We start from the raw sequence: 17,009 nt of genomic DNA, 5'->3' as shown, positions 1-17,009 counted from the left end.
CATAAAAACTTTAAAATATATAACATGTATTAAATATAAAGATTGTATACACTATGAAAGTGTACTTTAGTAATAATGTTACATTGTATTTGTAATATTTTATGAAAGTGTAGTTTTATAATTAATATCCTTTTAGAAATTTTTTTTTTATGAAAGTGCCGTGGAAACTGCGGTGTTAAAAATTGAACCACTCGTATTTATGTGATGCATTTATTTTTAAAGGGAATATACATCATTTGCTTTTGCTGTAATTTTCAGAAATGGATGGAATTAGGGGGTTGAAAATATATAGCAAATATAGTTACACTGACTTTTTTGAGGTTTTGGGTTCGAAAATGCTATAAAAACCAAGAAAAACAATCATTTTCCTGTAGACTGGTTCCCTGACTCCATTTAAGAAGAAACAGAGCAGTTTACATATATTGGGGAATTGTAAGGTCAGGGAACCAGTCTAGCTGGCTTGTACCCGTTCATAGGTGTGTAATCGATTGCAAACAAGTGCGATGGTCAACTAGGGCCAGTATTTGAAAAAGGCCAGTTTTTTCCAACGCTGATCGGCCGATCAGCGTTGGAAATTGATACAAAAATACCACGTTTCTTGAGAATGACAGTATACCAGGTGCCATGATTTTACAGGATGCTTTACACTGTCATTCACTAACAGTCCGGCAAGGTATTTCAAAATGATTTGGTATTTTTATTTTTTGATGTTTGCAAATGTTGTATTTTCCCTTTAAATAAAAAAAACCAGCAGAACAGTTGTTAATTTTTTTTATATAAAAATGAAATATCAACAAAAACTGCTCTGCACACGGCCCCAGCCCCGAATTTAACACGTGACGTAATCCTGCAGGGAAAGTCCCTCTAGCTCTGTCCACCCCAGTTTCATCATTTACAGGAAGTGTTTATATAAATAGAACAAAACATTCCCACCCCATCAGCTACCGATAAAAAGGTATAATTCTACCTCCATGGTTACACTGCACTACGAATGCTGTGTTGATAATAATAAAAACCCATATGTTCAGGTAAGTTTGACATCTGTAGTCTTCCATACACCAAATTGTACAATATCCTAAAATCATGTTTGGTTTGTTTCGATTTCTCGATTGGTTCAGGCTTTTAGCTTGTTATGCTATTCATTTTAAATTAAAAAGATGTCTTACGTATGCTTTCACGCATAAATGAACTTTGATGCAGAAATTAAAACCAATGTCTTGTGATTTTTTTCACGATGTGTTTCCTTCTTGTGTCGTGCATCCGCAATAGGTCACAAGTCACAACATTACAATGTATAACGCGCAAGCTCTGCTGCTCAACTTAAATTTTGTTTTCCCTTGACATTATGCATTACGTCAGTTACTATTTATAATCCCCATTCCGGTTGCGCAGCACCGCGTACGTAAAAAATCACGTGATATTTATTTTTCTCACGTGTAGCTGACGTCAATGCAAATGAGGATAAAAATATTCACACGGCGTCCAATGAGCTTCGCGCAAAATGACGTAATGGCATACCCTTCACGCACACCCTCGGTATAAGCCAATAAGAGTCGTACTGTCGCGTGTTCATCATTTCTTGTAGCCGCGCCGTGAGGACTAGACGTGTCAAAAAACTGTCTGCGTACCGAACGACTATTTTCACAAAATTTCTGGGAGTTTACACAAGGTTCTATTGCCAAGGTTCAAGCCGCAACAACTATACGATGCCGTTGTTTTCTTTGGACTCCTTAGGGCTGGATGGTTTACGAGTAGAAGACCTAAATTCTTTCAATAACTGCTCAAAAGGTGCGTGTCGAATCCTTTGTTTCCATGGTCATGATGGTTTTATATTTGCTCAAATTTCGCCATTTCAAGGCCAGGGGCAGTTCTGTTTTTAATCCATTAAAGGACTTATTGAATACTTCATTAGTTATAAAATCTCTGCATTATTAACTGAAAATGCTGAAATAGGAGGTAGTATTTTGTTTTCAATAATTTTGCGATGGAAAGGCATACAATTTCGGAACAAAATATGTTTCTCTCTTTGGAGGCACGTTGGCCCAGTAATGGCGCCGAAAAACTGCACCTGGGCGTGGCTTATTTTACCGTCTGCTATGCAAATTAGGAGTTTCAGTGGATTGACCAATCATCGTAGAGAGTTTTTTCTGGGGACCCTGCGCTTGCATTCGAGGCATCGCTTAGTGCTCTTGTGTGGTCGCTGGCAACAAAATGATTGACATTTTGTTTCGCAATGAGGAAATAACTTGGGGATTTTGCAATTATGAGAGGTGTGAACTGGATGTGATTTGTTTTTCATGTTAATGAATGGTGTGCGGATTTAACTTTCTGATCAGCTTATTGTGGGCCTTATCGCGGGGACTGTTTCTTGCTGTTTCAGTTGATGAAATTGTCTTTGATTCTTGGAATTTATTCTTTTTGTTTTGATTTTGTTTTCTTTCATTGCAGGTTTTACATTTGTATTGGACAGCCAGCAGTCTCAAAGTAATTTCTTAGCCATAAAGACAGGTAAGAAAAACCCCGTTTCAAAGTTAATTCTGCCTGTAATACTAATAATGTCTTACAGAAATATCCGGCCAAGTATTTTTAAGAATTTAATTTGTATATAGGGCCTATGTACATGTACATTGTTTTCGTAACCACTAGCCCATTTAGTGAATCTTCAGCTTAAAATTGTATTAAATATGCAAGTCAAACTTGTACATTTGTTTCACCAATCAGACTGTTGCTTTATAATTAGAAAAATATAGTTGTATATTTTGTGTGTGGTGGTTAAGTCAACAGAATGCATGAGATGCATGGTTTCCTTGAAAACTGCTTTATTCCCTTTTTACTAAGTCATTTTCCAAATATGTTATAAACTTGAGTAAAAGTTGGATTTTGTTTTGCCAGCAACTAGGCCTACGTTTTGAAGTAAAACCATTGGACATAATTTGTAAAGCTATATGATTTGAGAATAAATATAGATGTTATTTTAAACATAGCAATAGATATATAATTTGCATGTAAATGTATCCAAGGTGTGATGTGTTTAGTGCTGATTTGCTAATAAAACTTACATCTGAACTAAATTTAACTGTTGCTTTATTGAGTGTTGAGTGAAATATGCAAATGTATTGGTGTTGGTTCTTTTGCCTAATTTAAAGTAGCCATCATTCAATTTCAATTGATATTTAAAAAATGAAATAAATATAAACTGGAATAGGCAAAGAAAAAAAACCCAACCAACCACCTTTACATTTGTATTGTTAATGTGGTGTTTCCACCCTTGAAGGTAGCCTGAGGAAAAAGAATTGGTTTTTGAAGGACACAACCTGATAGTATCTGCCTTTATATCTGAATTTTATGAAATATCCAGATCTTTCAATGAACGAGGCAACTTCAGACCTATCCTCTGTGAAGTCCGAAACTGCAAACATTGCTCAAAGTCAAGAATTTAACCCGTTCTTGTCAAACGACAAGGTAAGTGTAAGTGACAGCTTGGCCCTCCTGATGGCCAGCCAAATCACCCAGGGTTATGAGTCCGAGGCTGTGGGCAGCCCAGAGGAAAGCTCGTATGCCGTCTCCTCCCCAATGTCCACAAGTTGCCCAAGTGAACCTTCAAGCCCATTCAGCATGGACAGTAACAGCACAGCTTCGTCTCCCATTGTCGAAAGCACGGACCACCTCACCTTTGATGAGGACACTATCAGCTCCCTCGCATCATTACTGGAGGATGACGTAAATAACAACGATCCTGGCTTTTGGGAAGAGGAACCTAAAGCAAAAGTACGCCGGACTTCCATTTCGCAGTTGTCGCCTGGGTCTGTTGCCCAGGTTCCAAGAAGTCCACCGGGAGGTTTCGACTTTGGACTGGCAATCACTGACCCCAGTTTCGTGTGTACAACCTTCAACCTAGAAGGTCCTGCAACAGAAAACGGAAATGCTTCTGTACCAGTCAGAACCAGGTACAGTTAAGGTGTCCATCCTCGGGCCCATTCATTCTTTGTAAAAGATTCACATGTGAAACAAGAAGTTTCACATGTGGATTTTTTGTGTTGTTTCTAGTGCTATTAACCCCATTTTCCCCCGACAGGAAAATACAAAGCATTTTGTAATTAGATATTTACTGGTTAGTTTATAATTTGTTCAACAGCACAAAACAGTGTAGTCAACGCAAAGCAGCCAAGTCGAAGCCACCAAGTTTGAATCTTTCCTTCCCGAGTAGTGATGGCAGTGCTGTATTGTCCATGCTTGTCCAGCCAGAGAAACATCACAGGGCCAGATATCTCACAGAGGGCAGCCGTGGCAGTGTCAAAGATGAAACACAACAGGCATTCCCCACCTTGAAGGTAAGTTACATCAACAAATTTTTGCAGATGGAATGTTCTGCTAAGGATTTTACAATTTATTAGTAATATTTGTTAACCTAAAACATGTTGCATGATGTAACGGTTTCTTTTTCTCTACTCTTTAGCTTGATGGAGTGAATGAGGGAGTGACGTTACATGCCTTCGTCGCTTCAGACCAAGGCAAAACCAAACCGCATGGTTACTACCAAGCATGCAAAGTGACAGGCAGAAATACAACTCCTTGTACAGAGATCGATATTGACGGAACAACAGTCATAGAGATCCCTTGGGAGTGTACTGGCAACAACATGGAAATGAGGTAAAGTACACACAATAATTCTTAAGTGTTCACACATTCCCTGAAAACCTAGTTTCACAACTTCAGAATATTTAGCAGGTTTTTTACTTGGTTCTCGTTTACTTTCAATTTTTGTTTAGTGTTGACTGTGTGGGTATTCTCAAGCTGAGGAATGCAGATGTTGAACAGAGAATAGGACTTGCAAGATCAAAGAGGAAGAGTACAACTGTACGTCTCGTTTTCAGAGTCTTCCTCAAAAGGCCTGATGGTTCTGTCACGATACTTCAGGAAACGTCTTCTCCAATCTGTTGCAGTAAGTACATGCACTTCTAAACTGCATCTAGAGTTGAATTAAAAAATGTGAACATGTATGAATATTTTGACAATGTATATATATCCATGTACTTAAAAAATCTTTGACCTTTACCCCTGTAACAGCTCAGCCACTTGGTCATCCGGAGATAGTCAAGAAGAGCCTGACTTCCTGCTCTGTCAAAGGTGATGAGGATATGTTCATTATTGGCAAGAACTTCATCGCCAAGCACACTAAGGTGAAGTTGCAGGAACTCTGTCCACTTGGCAAAGTCCTCTGGGAAGGCAACTGTGAGATAGACAAGGCACTGTTCCACAATGTAAGTCGACAATTTTTTTATCAAAGAAACTGAAGCTTCTGTTGACTTCATTTTACATGATTTTGTTGCAAATTATCTAGTTCTAGTGCATTGACTCACGTTTACAACCTTTGTTTTTTTGCAGACCCACATTGTGTGCAAAGTGCCACCCTACAAAGCTCTGGACATTGATAGACCGAAGGAGGTCTATCTTGTGGTCACGAGTGGACCGAGTAAAACCAGTGAGCTCTATGCTCACCCCTTCAACTACATGCCACTGAGTGGTAAGTACCAGCATCTTTGCTGTGCTTGGATGCAGTGAAGTGTTATGGTCGTATGAGAAACTTTCACTTGTGTCGCATTTAAGCTATTGCTGCCATGCATCGCCAGCACTATGAAGGGAATAGCATTCCTTTATTGACCCAAAATTTAAAGCGGAAATTGAAAACCTTGTGAAATGCTCAGAATGTTGAGAAAGGAGGGTGCCGTGTTTGTCAAAGTGTGCTCAATTGGGCAAGAAAGCAATTCATCCTGTCAATTGTTGAAAGAACAGAAATTCAGCCAGCTGCCAATGCTGCTGGATGGGTTTGTTTTTGGTGCTTCCCAAATAAAAATTTGCCAAGCGGATGCATGTGACACAAGAAGTGAAATTTTCTTGGATTTGCAAGATGCATGAAGTTTAATCATTACAATTTCAGCAGTTGTTGGATTGATGTGAAAGCTGTCGCTCGTTTTAACAAGTGATACTTGTGCAACTACATTGTCAAATATTTGAAAATTGGTATGAACCGGACAATTGAAAAAGAATATAGAGACAAGTAATTATTGCTTTGCCCAGAATTCCTAAGTTGATTTCCTTTGTCGTTGTTTGTTGTAAATAACTGCTGGAATTGGGATGCATGCATTTGTTTTCATTACTTTGCCATGAAGCAACTTAGCAGGTTTTAAGAATCTTAACCCACAATTTGTTCGCTGCTTGGACATGCTATATTCCCAGATGGGGAAGGATGTCGGAATAGCAAAAATCTCCTTGACCCTGACTTATTTATGTAACCTTTTTTTGGATGATTTTTGAAGAGGTTTTCATGCCTTAAACAAATCCTGCTGTTTTGTGAAGTTGTGCAAAGAGTTCAACTTGTAAATCCAATACGGCCTTATTTTGAAAGTTAAAATCTGGTATCATTGCATCAACTGTTTGAAAATCTGAACATGCATTTTCGGAAATGTTAAAGTGCAGACAGTGCGTTTGTTGAAATAGCGCGATGAAAGCTTCCAGTAGCTTGTGCAAAGCCAAAAGCCACAATAAAATAGTGTTCTAGATAAACAAATGGTGCAGTGATAGATTGTTTGATATTTTACGTGATCAATGTTAAAACCATGTAAAGAAAACCATTTTGTTTTCAAAAAGTTCATCCCGTTTGAAATCTCAAGAATATTGATTTTTAAGAAAGATAAAAAAAACAAAAGATGAATCTACATCAATTGGAAGGGAAAAACCCCGTCATCTGAATCAAAAATCAAACGTTAAATAAAATGGTTTTAGTATTGATCACATTGGGAGAAAATAAGAAGTACATGTACATGGAAAGTGCTCAGCAGACTGAAGATTTTTTGATTGTGGAATATCTATAAACTTCCTCTGCATTTTTCGATGATGCTATGCTCTAAGAGGATTCTACACAATTTTTTTTAACTACAACTGAAAAGTCTCAGATGTACATGTAAGCGGAACAAGCTTTCTGAAACAATCTGCAGTGACCGACACTGTTCGATCTATTCCCAGCAATTGAAGTGAACTTTTGTGGAGTGCTTGGAAAAAAAACCCCGGAAGAAACCAAAACACTGAACCAAATTGAATAATATATTTTGCTGAGCACATTTCATGTTAAGTTCATTGCCCAAGTTTGTTACCCATGTAGTTGTCCTGGGGAAGGGTTGCATATGAAAGAGTGGGGTGGGTTTTTATTCATCAAATGAACTCTGCTCTTCCCTTCAGATTTGTTTGCCCTCGCGGCTTAAAGCGCACACTTTGTGTGCTGTGCTTCCCAATAGCACTTGGCTGCGGCGTTAACTAGCTGTTAACGTTCATCCAGGCTCACAGTTGGATCACGGCTCAACAGTACAGTACAGTCACATATCTTTGGTTATTCTTACTGATACCTATGCTTGGGGTTGCTGAGAAAGGCAATGGAAAACATTAGTGCTGATGGTAGTCTTTGAACATTGTCCCACCTTCATGTTATTAAAAAAGTTTTATTTAATAAAATTATGTTGGCCATTTTTTAATACCCATTCTTCCATGTTCATGACTACTGGGTTTATTGGAAACCAACATCAGCATTACGGTTTTGTTTTTGCTTTGCTACCCAAACAAAGGTTGAGGTATTGAAATACTGTTCAAACTACTTTTGAAATTGGCTTAAAGTAGTTCCAAATTCAATTGAAAAAGAAAATTCCAAAAAAAGATACATCTGTTTTTAAAAGAACAAAAAAGTCAAACAAACCTCCATGATAAATGCAATTTAACTGCAATGTTGATTTGGAAATGGGAAGATATTGACAAAACGTTTTGGCATTCAATTTGAGCTGATCTGTAAATCGTAGTGCTATGAAACGAAATGTTTGTATGCACCGTTAACATTTTGGGCTTGTAGGAGCAGAGACTTTGACCTAGTGACGTGCCTATTAATATCAGATTTGTTTTTATTGCAGAAATGCGAAGAAGTCTTGGTCTCAGCATAACTTAATTTTTCCCAAACAGGTTCTGAACCTGATGGCAACGGGCGTCATTTTCTGTGTCTCTTTATTTTCCTCTTGACATGACAACTTGCCAAAACAAAATCAAAACAATTTTTATACAAAATGGAACTTAAAAATAAAATTGCGGAAATGAATTTGGTTGTTCGTTGGCATTGATATAAGATGCTTTACTGATGTCTCAAGAAACTTTTCATGGACAAATGTCAAATCATGAGGCAAATCTGTAATGGTGGTAGCTTTTGTAAATGGAGGTAGAAATTTAGTTAAAGGTTGTTAAAATAATTTGTCTCATTATTTGATTACGTTCATTCAATCTGCATCATCCACAGGCTGGTGTTGAAGCTCAAGTACACTCTAAAAAAGAACTTTTGACCTTGATTTGATCGCGATGTGTTGTATTTGCCTTTGTCAGGGGCATTTCATGATATCAATTAATCAATTCAACATATAAAACAAACAAAATCTTTGCAACTACAGAAATTGAAAGCTGAAAGATTTAAAAATTAAATAGTAAAATGATTTCTGATTTTATGGAGATTTTGTGCGAACTAGTGTTTCCCTGCCTGTGGGAAAATGCAATTCTTGTTTGAGGAACCTGGGAAATTTTGGCCTTGATTGATCCAGTGGTTTTGGTTTTGTTTTGGAGATTTGACATGACACAATATCCTACCTCTCTATTTCCATCTCAAGGAAATACCGAGCATTATTGCCTTACTAATGCATTGTATTCCCACCTTTTCAACAGAATCTGGAAGAAAACCAGAGATTATTCCTGTACAGATGCCAGTGGTTAATGGTGGAGGTGAGTGGCTCTTTGTGTATTCAATTGACTTCAAGCAAAACTTTCATGGACTTTTTGCCAAGATTAAATTAAAAAATTGTGCACATTTTATTCAAAATTATTGTATTCTAAAGGCACTGATGGCCTTTGCAGTTAATGTATTGTAACAAGCTTGAATTCTGGAAATTTTGAAGTAAGAAAAACTTTGAATATGTTTTATTCAGCTGTCAATGTTGTGGAGTCTGCTCTCTCCCCTCCGATGGTCCAACCCATGCAACCAATCAGTGTGGCCCAGTCCCAAGCCTGTGTGATGGATGGAGGGAAGAGCTTTGCGGACACACTAAAAGCAGCTGCTCAACTTGAACTGAAAAGTCCTGGTCTTCTTGCCAAGTTGGCTCATCAAGATCCCAACATTTCAAGTTTACTGGGTAGGTGAATTATTTAATTTTTTCTTGGCAGGTCACCACAGGGCTTTTGCTTCAGGCTCCATGTTGTCATCACATTCATTTTATACTAATCTTCATCAATTTTAACCATGTTTCTCTAGGGCTGATATCGGAATCGAGCAACACCGCAGCTTTGGTTTTGGAACAGCCAGTGTTTAAAGAGCTTATCCAGTTAGGCATTGTTGGCGTTAAACAGGCAAATAACGAAGATGAAGTGGGCATCGAGAACATTGAGGAAATGGGGGTGGTTTTAGAGGAAGGCACTAGCCAAGAGATGTCACTGGATGAGATTGATAATCTTCTTGTCTGGTGGAAGGAACAAGCTCACTTCAATCAAGGGAGTGTCCCTACTGCGACTTTGGATGATGGTATGATATAAAAAACCAGACCAGGGTTATTGAAAGATATGAAGCCAAAGGACCTTCTCGGTCTGTTCAATTTGACTGAAATCTGGTTTCCTAGTATGAATTTAACTGTTGTGCATATAAAATTTTAATGACATTCTTGTTTCATTGTATTAAGCCAGGTTTAGCATGCAAGTACCTTATAATCCTAATCTTTGACTTTGATCATAACAGGAACAATGATGATGGTAAAAGCAACCAACTTCATTCAAATATGGGCTTTTGTTGTCCCACAATAATCCGGATACAGTCGAAATATTTGTGCTAATCTCCTTTTACTGCAGAACTGTAGATGAAATAAATGTAGTAACTTCACAGAAAAACAAATTCTAGGAGAGTCAGTCATTCAACTCTTTGTTTGGATACTCATGTAAACTCGGCTTTGTAACCAAACTTTGAGTTGCTCATCTTGTGGTTTTCTCCAAGATTTTGTTTCACCGTGGTCTTACTTCATTGCTTAGATTTGCCTGTTATCCGAAACAGACATTCCAAGCGTGCTGTACTCGTACACATTCAGCAGTTGGTGACAATTCTAGTATTTAACCCAAGCAAGTCACTCAAAATCCAACAGCAGGTTTTGCTTGATTATTGTGATGCAGGATTGCGCAGCTCAATAACCATTTTATTTAAATAATAAAGGGCTGCAAGTCCCAATTTTGTTGCAGGTTGTGCAGTGGACTTGTGGGCATCTGAAAACTTGGGATGCTTGGATGTTTTTTCCAGCAGGAATGATGTTGGTACTAACAAGGAACATGTGCTGTTCCCATGTGGACAAAACTTGGAACACAATGGCTTACTGTTTTGAGAGTACGTGTATGTGCTTAAATGCGGCACACTAACTTGGCTCAAAAGCCTTTTCTACCTTGGAAAAAAAAGGAAAAAATTGGTTCTTGGTTCCATCTGGGAAGTGCCATGTTCCAAGTACGTCATTCCTATTGGAATACATGTAGGGGTATTCCGAGTCACGAGATGCTCTCCAACCACACTTTGTTGGATTTTGGTGGATTGAGAAATGTTAATATACTGGAAGTTCACTGACGGGAAAGAGAAAAGAGAATTTGACCAAAGTAATATTGTGAAAAGGGACACAGCTGTCATGTGTGCTGTCTCATTTTGCCAAGTACTTGAACTAGATTTGAATGTGTATGATGTATGGCAATGTAATAACTAACCCCATGAACATCTCCCCTTGATAATTAAGTGAACATGATTTCTTTTACAATCACTCTTCGTTCCCATCTACATTGGAAAATGTGAGTTTTCTCGCACTAAAGAATTCCCCCAAAAACCTTAAGCACCCAGGAGCATGCCTTTCTTAGTCGTTAAAATTAGGTTTTGATTTTGTTTTAAAAACCCCAAGTACATTTGCTTACCATGATATAGGTTGGAAATAAATGATATATTTAAATGTGAAATATAATCTTGTAGGGCACTCCACCTTCCACCGGACAAACACTTGTGCTTCCTCAACATTGACACTAACATTTTATTCCTCTCCTATTCGGGAAAATAAAGTGTGTAAATAACCCATTTCTTTCCTTCCACTGGTAGTTCCAAACCAGATCTCCATTTTACTATCCGTTGTGTGCTGTGGTGTTGGTCTGAATTTGGATTTAATGTAGTGTTACATCGAGACTTATTTTTCTTTCTTGCATTTATTTCCACAGTTTCGTCAGTTCTTTCGTTATAGAGGATGTGTTGCGAACCAACATCTACCAAGCAACCGAGTTCTGCATCCAGACGCGAGGAGAGAACACTGTAAATACTGTATATTATTAACCTATAATCAAAGAGGAGGCAATCACATTGCCCATGTTACATATGTGTACATTTCTTTTTGTATTGTTTAGTTTTGTAAATGCCTTCTTGCTAAGCAGAACCTTGAATGTACAAAGCTAAGTAAATTATTCACAACTGTCTCCGGAAAGGATCTGATGAAACACGGTACACAGAAATCCTGTTTGTAGAATCATTTCAAAATGATTTCAAAATAACATTTCATTTCACAAACTGCCAAATCATTCATATGGTTAAATACTGAATTAAAATCTGAAAAGAACACTCGACTGTTTTAAGGTCACTCTAAGATCCTCAAATTTGGGGCAAGTACATATGTAAATAATCTTTAACCAGTAAAGTTTATATTTACAAAGCATGTTTGTACTGCTGCACACAGCATAACTATGTAAAACAAAACTTGCTTTGAGACTTAAAAATGTGTTGATGCATATTATTACATAATGCAGTTTTTTTTCATTTCTTGCTGTAAAATAATGTTTATTGTGCTGAAGTACTCAGATTTTCAGATATATCCAATAGTGAAGGTGATTTAGGTTAAATCTTTCAACCGTACAAAAATATTCCCATACAACAGCTGAACACCAAATTATGTATGCGCGCGCGGTACTTGTATAGGCATTGTTTTTGCTGCGTGTATTCCAAACGGGTTAACATTTATGCTTGAACAAGAGACATGATTTTGAACATTCTATTGGGGGGTTTTGGGGCACAATTTGACACCAAATTCTGGAAAGAAATATACCGGCATGAAATTTACAGAACAGGTTTGGTTTCGACTTCAACTCGTTTGCATTCTTGCCTTATTAAAACAGCATTTTTTTGGTGTGTTCACATACTCGAGTATGAACAATTTACATGTACTTGTAGCTTATGTGGAGTAGGGTTCTGTTAACAAACCTTTTAAGTGCATGAGTTTTCATTCACTTTGCTTCCGTCCCTTTGATAAATCTACATGTATTTCAGTCAGCAGTCTCATTTAATGATTTGACACTCAAAGGTGGTTTTTATCAAGTTGTGGTACTCCATTGAAGATAAGCAAGGGGAACTAACGAGTTGTTAGTGTATTATCCCAAAACAAATTGACGACACAAACAAAAATTGTATTCTGGTTTTGTGAAAACAGGGTACTCCATTTAAAAAAAAAAATTATGGCCGCTTTTTTTTCACTGAAGATATTCCGTTTTCAGTAGCGTAAGCTTTACAATGCAAACGCTTCCTTGTGTGCTTTACCTAAAAAGTCAGCAATCTGCAAATTAACACAAATTTTGAAACGAGGGTCAAAACCTATATTTAATATTATTGACTGATTTTGTTATTGTCTTTAAATCTACAAATACATGTACAAAATGTACTATTTGTCCAGCTCATTTGTTCTGTAAACAGCATGCAGTTACTGAATAAAAAGAGAACATTGTGAATTGTCACTGGAAATTGAAATGTTTTGTCCTTGTGTGATTACTTCTGTTGTGTTTATTCATAATTAATGGGTTTTTTTTTATTGGATAGATGTTTAAATAATTATGAATAATAATTTATCCGACTCTATCTTCGCATTTCACTTTAAAATGAAATGGCACTCCCGGAGCTGAGAAGTTTTTAAGCAACAAGTATAATGTAATGTGGGATATGAGATATATGAATTGGGGTTGGGAGGACTACAGTGTAATTTGACTCGGAGGGCGAGAAAAATTGAAGAAACCAAGTCTAACTGAAACTTTGACTTATAAACTAGGCCCTACCGTTCTTTGTGATCTCTGGCTCAGTGGGTGCAGATCTCTACAGGAATTAAAAATACATGTACATGTAGGCTCTAATTTGCCTACGCGCGCCCTCAATTTCTCAGGTATTGGAGCATTTTGAGGCCAATTGAAGGCCGTGAACTTCAGGATTTGTAAAAAAAAAAAGGAAGGGTGGAAGGGTAAGGGTTGTTTTGTCTGTAGTTCACCGTTTGTAATATCCGGGAAATGAAATAAATAAGACGTGCAGAGGACTGCAAGCTCGTATTTCTGTGAATTTTGGATGAAATTAGGCCCTAAAAATAGTAAAATGGCTCTATTTGTAATGGAGCGTAGGCTAGGCGGCCATTTCCAAAATGACGATGGGCTTCATTATGCGTTGATTTTAATAGGGGTGATCATCACTTTCGATGGAATTTTCTCCTAAAGGTCATCGGCTACCTCCCCCCCCCCCCAAAAAAAAAGAATGAGCAGAAAATGAAATACGATGAAATAAGTTATTTGATGGGTGTCTCAAACACTTTATTTAGGCCTAGGCCCTAGGCCTATGTATTTTTTTTAAATAAGAACGTAATTGAATTTTATTTAGGCTAAGCCTACACGTATTCGTAACGTATCCTTTAAGTCAACTTGGTAAATTACTGCACTATGAAAACAGACACGAAATTCAATCTCTTTTTTGAAGTTGTGGTGGCTCTGAAAAGAGCCGGTTGGTTTTTGTTGAGCTGAGGATTCAGCGCTTATTTTTGAGCCTTGGATGTCTTCTTGGGCAGCAGAACGGCCTGGATGTTGGGCAATACACCACCCTGGGCGATGGTGACACCGCTGAGAAGCTTGTTCAACTCTTCGTCGTTGCGGATGGCCAACTGCAAGTGACGGGGGTTGATTCTTGTCTTCTTGTTGTCGCGGGCAGCGTTGCCGGCCAACTCGAGGATCTCAGCGGCCAAGTACTCCATGACGGCAGCCAGGTAAACCGGGGCACCGGCTCCCACACGCGCGGCATAGTTGCCCTTGCGAAGGAAACGGTGAACACGGCCCACGGGGAACTGCAGACCAGCTCTGGAAGATCGGCTCTTGGCCTTGGCGCGAGACTTTCCTCCTTTTCCACGTCCAGACATGATTGGTATTATGCGTTCAACTCAAACGAAATGAGAATAGAATGAATGCGGATTACGGCGCAGTCAGCCTATTTATAGTCTCGTGAGGGATCCAAGCACCGTCCAATGAAATCGCGCTGCTATTGAAATCCCGCCCAACTTTTGCACACGACACGATAAACCATACAAAACTAAACTGTGCACGTTACGTTCGTTCAGTATATACTAAAAGCCTTCAGCCAACCAGATTCGACATTCTTTAAGCGGGAACGTAGGATCCGTGCCAGAATCCGGTTCAGGATCCCTAATTTGCATAGCAGTGTGTATAAAAACTGCAGGATTTCTGAGAAGCGTCATTCTGCTGATTTTGCGAACCAAACGAAATCATCATGCCTCCCAAGCCAAGTGGAAAAGGACAGAAGAAGGCCGGAAAAGCTAAGGGTGCACCAAGCACCAACAAGAAGAGGAAGCGCAAGAGAAAGGAGAGCTATGGCATCTACATCTACAAGGTCATGAAGCAGGTGCACCCCGACACTGGCATCTCAAGCAAGGCCATGAGCATCATGAACAGCTTCGTCAATGACATCTTCGAGCGTATTGCCGCCGAGGCATCCCGCCTGGCCCACTACAACAAGAAGTCCACCATCACTAGCCGCGAGGTGCAGACCGCTGTCCGTCTCCTCCTGCCCGGTGAGCTGGCCAAGCACGCTGTCAGCGAAGGCACCAAGGCAGTCACCAAGTACACCACCTCCAAATAAACGGTGTACTGAACACCATCAAACCAACCGGCTCTTTTCAGAGCCACCACAACTTCAAAAAAGAGAGAAGAATCATGTCTGACTTTCCCGTGTTTCATTTTTTTTGTCGCTTTAAGTATAATTAAATTAACTTATAAATTACTAAGCTAGTTTCAACTTTTAATACTTAGGTCTGCTGATGTTTGAAATTCGTGGGATAAGTTGCACGAAGTTTTTTTTTCTTGGAGGGGGGGGGGGGGGTGCTAGAGGGGGGTAGTGGTGGTAGGCCTAGGGCAAGGCTTTATAGTTCAGAGTCGTTTCCACCCCATTTCCTAAAACATTTTTTGAGCAATCGCAGAATGTGAATATTTATTTTATGGCCCGAACTAATTCTATGTCAACTGTTGAGTATGTTAAGTTATTTTGTGTCCTCTCATGAATTTATATAGTTAGGCCTACTGCCTATAGCGTTGTATAGTACTTAGTAGGCCTATTGCATGGGTAAAAATATCATGGAGGAATATGAACCCCCATGGTATTTAGTATTAAACGTGATTTAATAGCTACTCTATTAATAATAATATCCTACGAGCACGCATTTCTGGGTTTTTTTTTAATAGTCCCTTTTTTTTTAAATAGTACATGCTAGTACTAGTAGTAGGGGCTTAGTAGTATTTTGTAGTAGTATTTTCACAAGGAATTTTATATTTTGTTGCACGGTTTTGGATTTACAAATTCTAACAAAAAATGGTTGACCAAATTCTAAGAAGCAGTGGGGGATTAATAATTATCAGGGGTGTGAGTGCACTGAGTGACCACTGATAAAAATAGCTGAAAACAGCTGAAATAGGTATAACAAAGCTGAAATTTGGAAATCTCCTATACATGCTATACTTTTGTACACAGAAAGTGAGGGGAAAAGCTGAAATCCAAAACAAAAAAAAGCTGAAATCAGCTATAAAGCTGAGATTTCACACCCCTGAATAATATCCTTCAAAGAACATTTCAAATGTAGGTCTTTCCGCCGAGTAACAACAAACGTCCGGATTACAGCCTTAAACATGGAACGTGATGCATGAGACGCGCGCTGCCAGTCCTAATAATCTAACAAAAGTCGGGGGCATTTTTAACAGCGACAATGCATTATTGATCGCATCTCGTCGTCAGAGTCGTCATCTAGGCATTGTAGATGTATCTATAGCTAGCTGGGTCATTCAGGGATGTGGTATTTGCTGTCAATCTTGCTTTCATTATAAGCGGTTTGGATGTGCCTCACTCATGAGTTGATAAAGTGAGGATGAATTTGACTGGTCTTAGTATAGTATGAACATGCCCTATATAAATCCAACAATGTGCCCAATGATTCATGGCACCAATACCATTACCATTTGTATTTTCCTGGGAATTTGAAACATATCTTGAGTTGACGCACTTTCGTTTTGTCCACGATATTTTTTTGTCACGAACAAAATTGGTCATCATGCAAGTGCATTTATTTAAATTACATGCACCTGCCTGGTTCTGGAAGTGAAAATGTAACTTGGTTGTGTCAAGTAAATAAAATGGTTGTGTAAATAAAATTCAATCGGCTACTAAAGAAGAGAAAGCATTCTATATTTTGGGCACATAATCCGAGCTGATAGTCACCAGAGGCAGCTCATAGAGGGAAAGGTGGAAGGAAAGCGGAAGAGAGGACGTCTCAAACGCAAGTGGACAACAGACCTCTTGGAGTGGAGCGGCAAGACGTATGAGGGATGTGTGAGAGCAGCGCAGAACAGACAAGGCTGGAGATCTCTGATAGCCCCGACCTGCTGGCAAGCGGAAGGCACCATGACTGACTGAATGTGTAACCGATTTGTTTCCCCCTAGCCTGTTTCTTTATTTTAAACTTAGTTTTTAATATAAAGTCGATGTTGAAAGAGAAACGGTTTCAAAATGTGGGGAAATTTCAAGAAGTAGACTGGCAACTTTAGGGCGCTAGTCTGCTGCTAGTAAAGAGCGGTCCCAC

At 38.7% G+C, this 17,009-nt stretch overlaps 3 protein-coding genes across 4 annotated transcripts; 2 read left to right on the top strand and 1 right to left on the bottom strand.

The window, feature by feature from the left end:
• The first annotated feature begins 1,564 nt into the window (after positions 1 to 1,564).
• LOC119738501 (nuclear factor of activated T-cells, cytoplasmic 1-like) lies at positions 1,565 to 12,868 on the top strand. Of its 2 annotated transcripts, XM_038213405.1 has the most exons (12): positions 1,565 to 1,788; positions 2,449 to 2,508; positions 3,359 to 3,947; positions 4,136 to 4,331; positions 4,457 to 4,650; positions 4,770 to 4,942; positions 5,068 to 5,261; positions 5,386 to 5,524; positions 8,746 to 8,802; positions 9,006 to 9,209; positions 9,329 to 9,595; positions 11,299 to 12,868. In XM_038213405.1, the coding sequence occupies exons 1-12, from the start codon at positions 1,707 to 1,709 to the stop codon at positions 11,319 to 11,321; spliced, it is 2,178 nt and encodes a 725-aa protein (XP_038069333.1). In that variant the 5' UTR covers positions 1,565 to 1,706; the 3' UTR covers positions 11,322 to 12,868. The 2 variants fall into 2 exon arrangements, with proteins under 2 accessions (XP_038069333.1, XP_038069334.1); XM_038213406.1 differs by lacking the exon at positions 9,329 to 9,595.
• A 936-nt stretch (positions 12,869 to 13,804) lies between these two features.
• Positions 13,805 to 14,338, bottom strand: LOC119738552 (histone H2A-like). The gene has a single exon (XM_038213459.1). It carries the CDS (start codon positions 14,283 to 14,285, stop codon positions 13,908 to 13,910), a length of 378 nt encoding a protein of 125 aa, XP_038069387.1. The 5' UTR covers positions 14,286 to 14,338; the 3' UTR covers positions 13,805 to 13,907.
• Positions 14,339 to 14,595: 257 nt separating this feature from the next.
• Positions 14,596 to 15,087, top strand: LOC119738553 (histone H2B). Its single transcript, XM_038213460.1, has one exon. The coding sequence runs from the start codon at positions 14,654 to 14,656 to the stop codon at positions 15,020 to 15,022; it is 369 nt and encodes a 122-aa protein (XP_038069388.1). The 5' UTR covers positions 14,596 to 14,653; the 3' UTR covers positions 15,023 to 15,087.
• The last annotated feature ends 1,922 nt before the right edge of the window (positions 15,088 to 17,009 follow it).

The sequence above is a fragment of the Patiria miniata genome, unplaced genomic scaffold, assembly GCF_015706575.1.
Source record: "Patiria miniata isolate m_02_andy unplaced genomic scaffold, ASM1570657v1 HiC_scaffold_3, whole genome shotgun sequence".
Taxonomy (NCBI): Eukaryota; Metazoa; Echinodermata; class Asteroidea; order Valvatida; family Asterinidae; genus Patiria; species Patiria miniata.
This window is presented reverse-complemented; position numbering and strand designations above follow the sequence as displayed.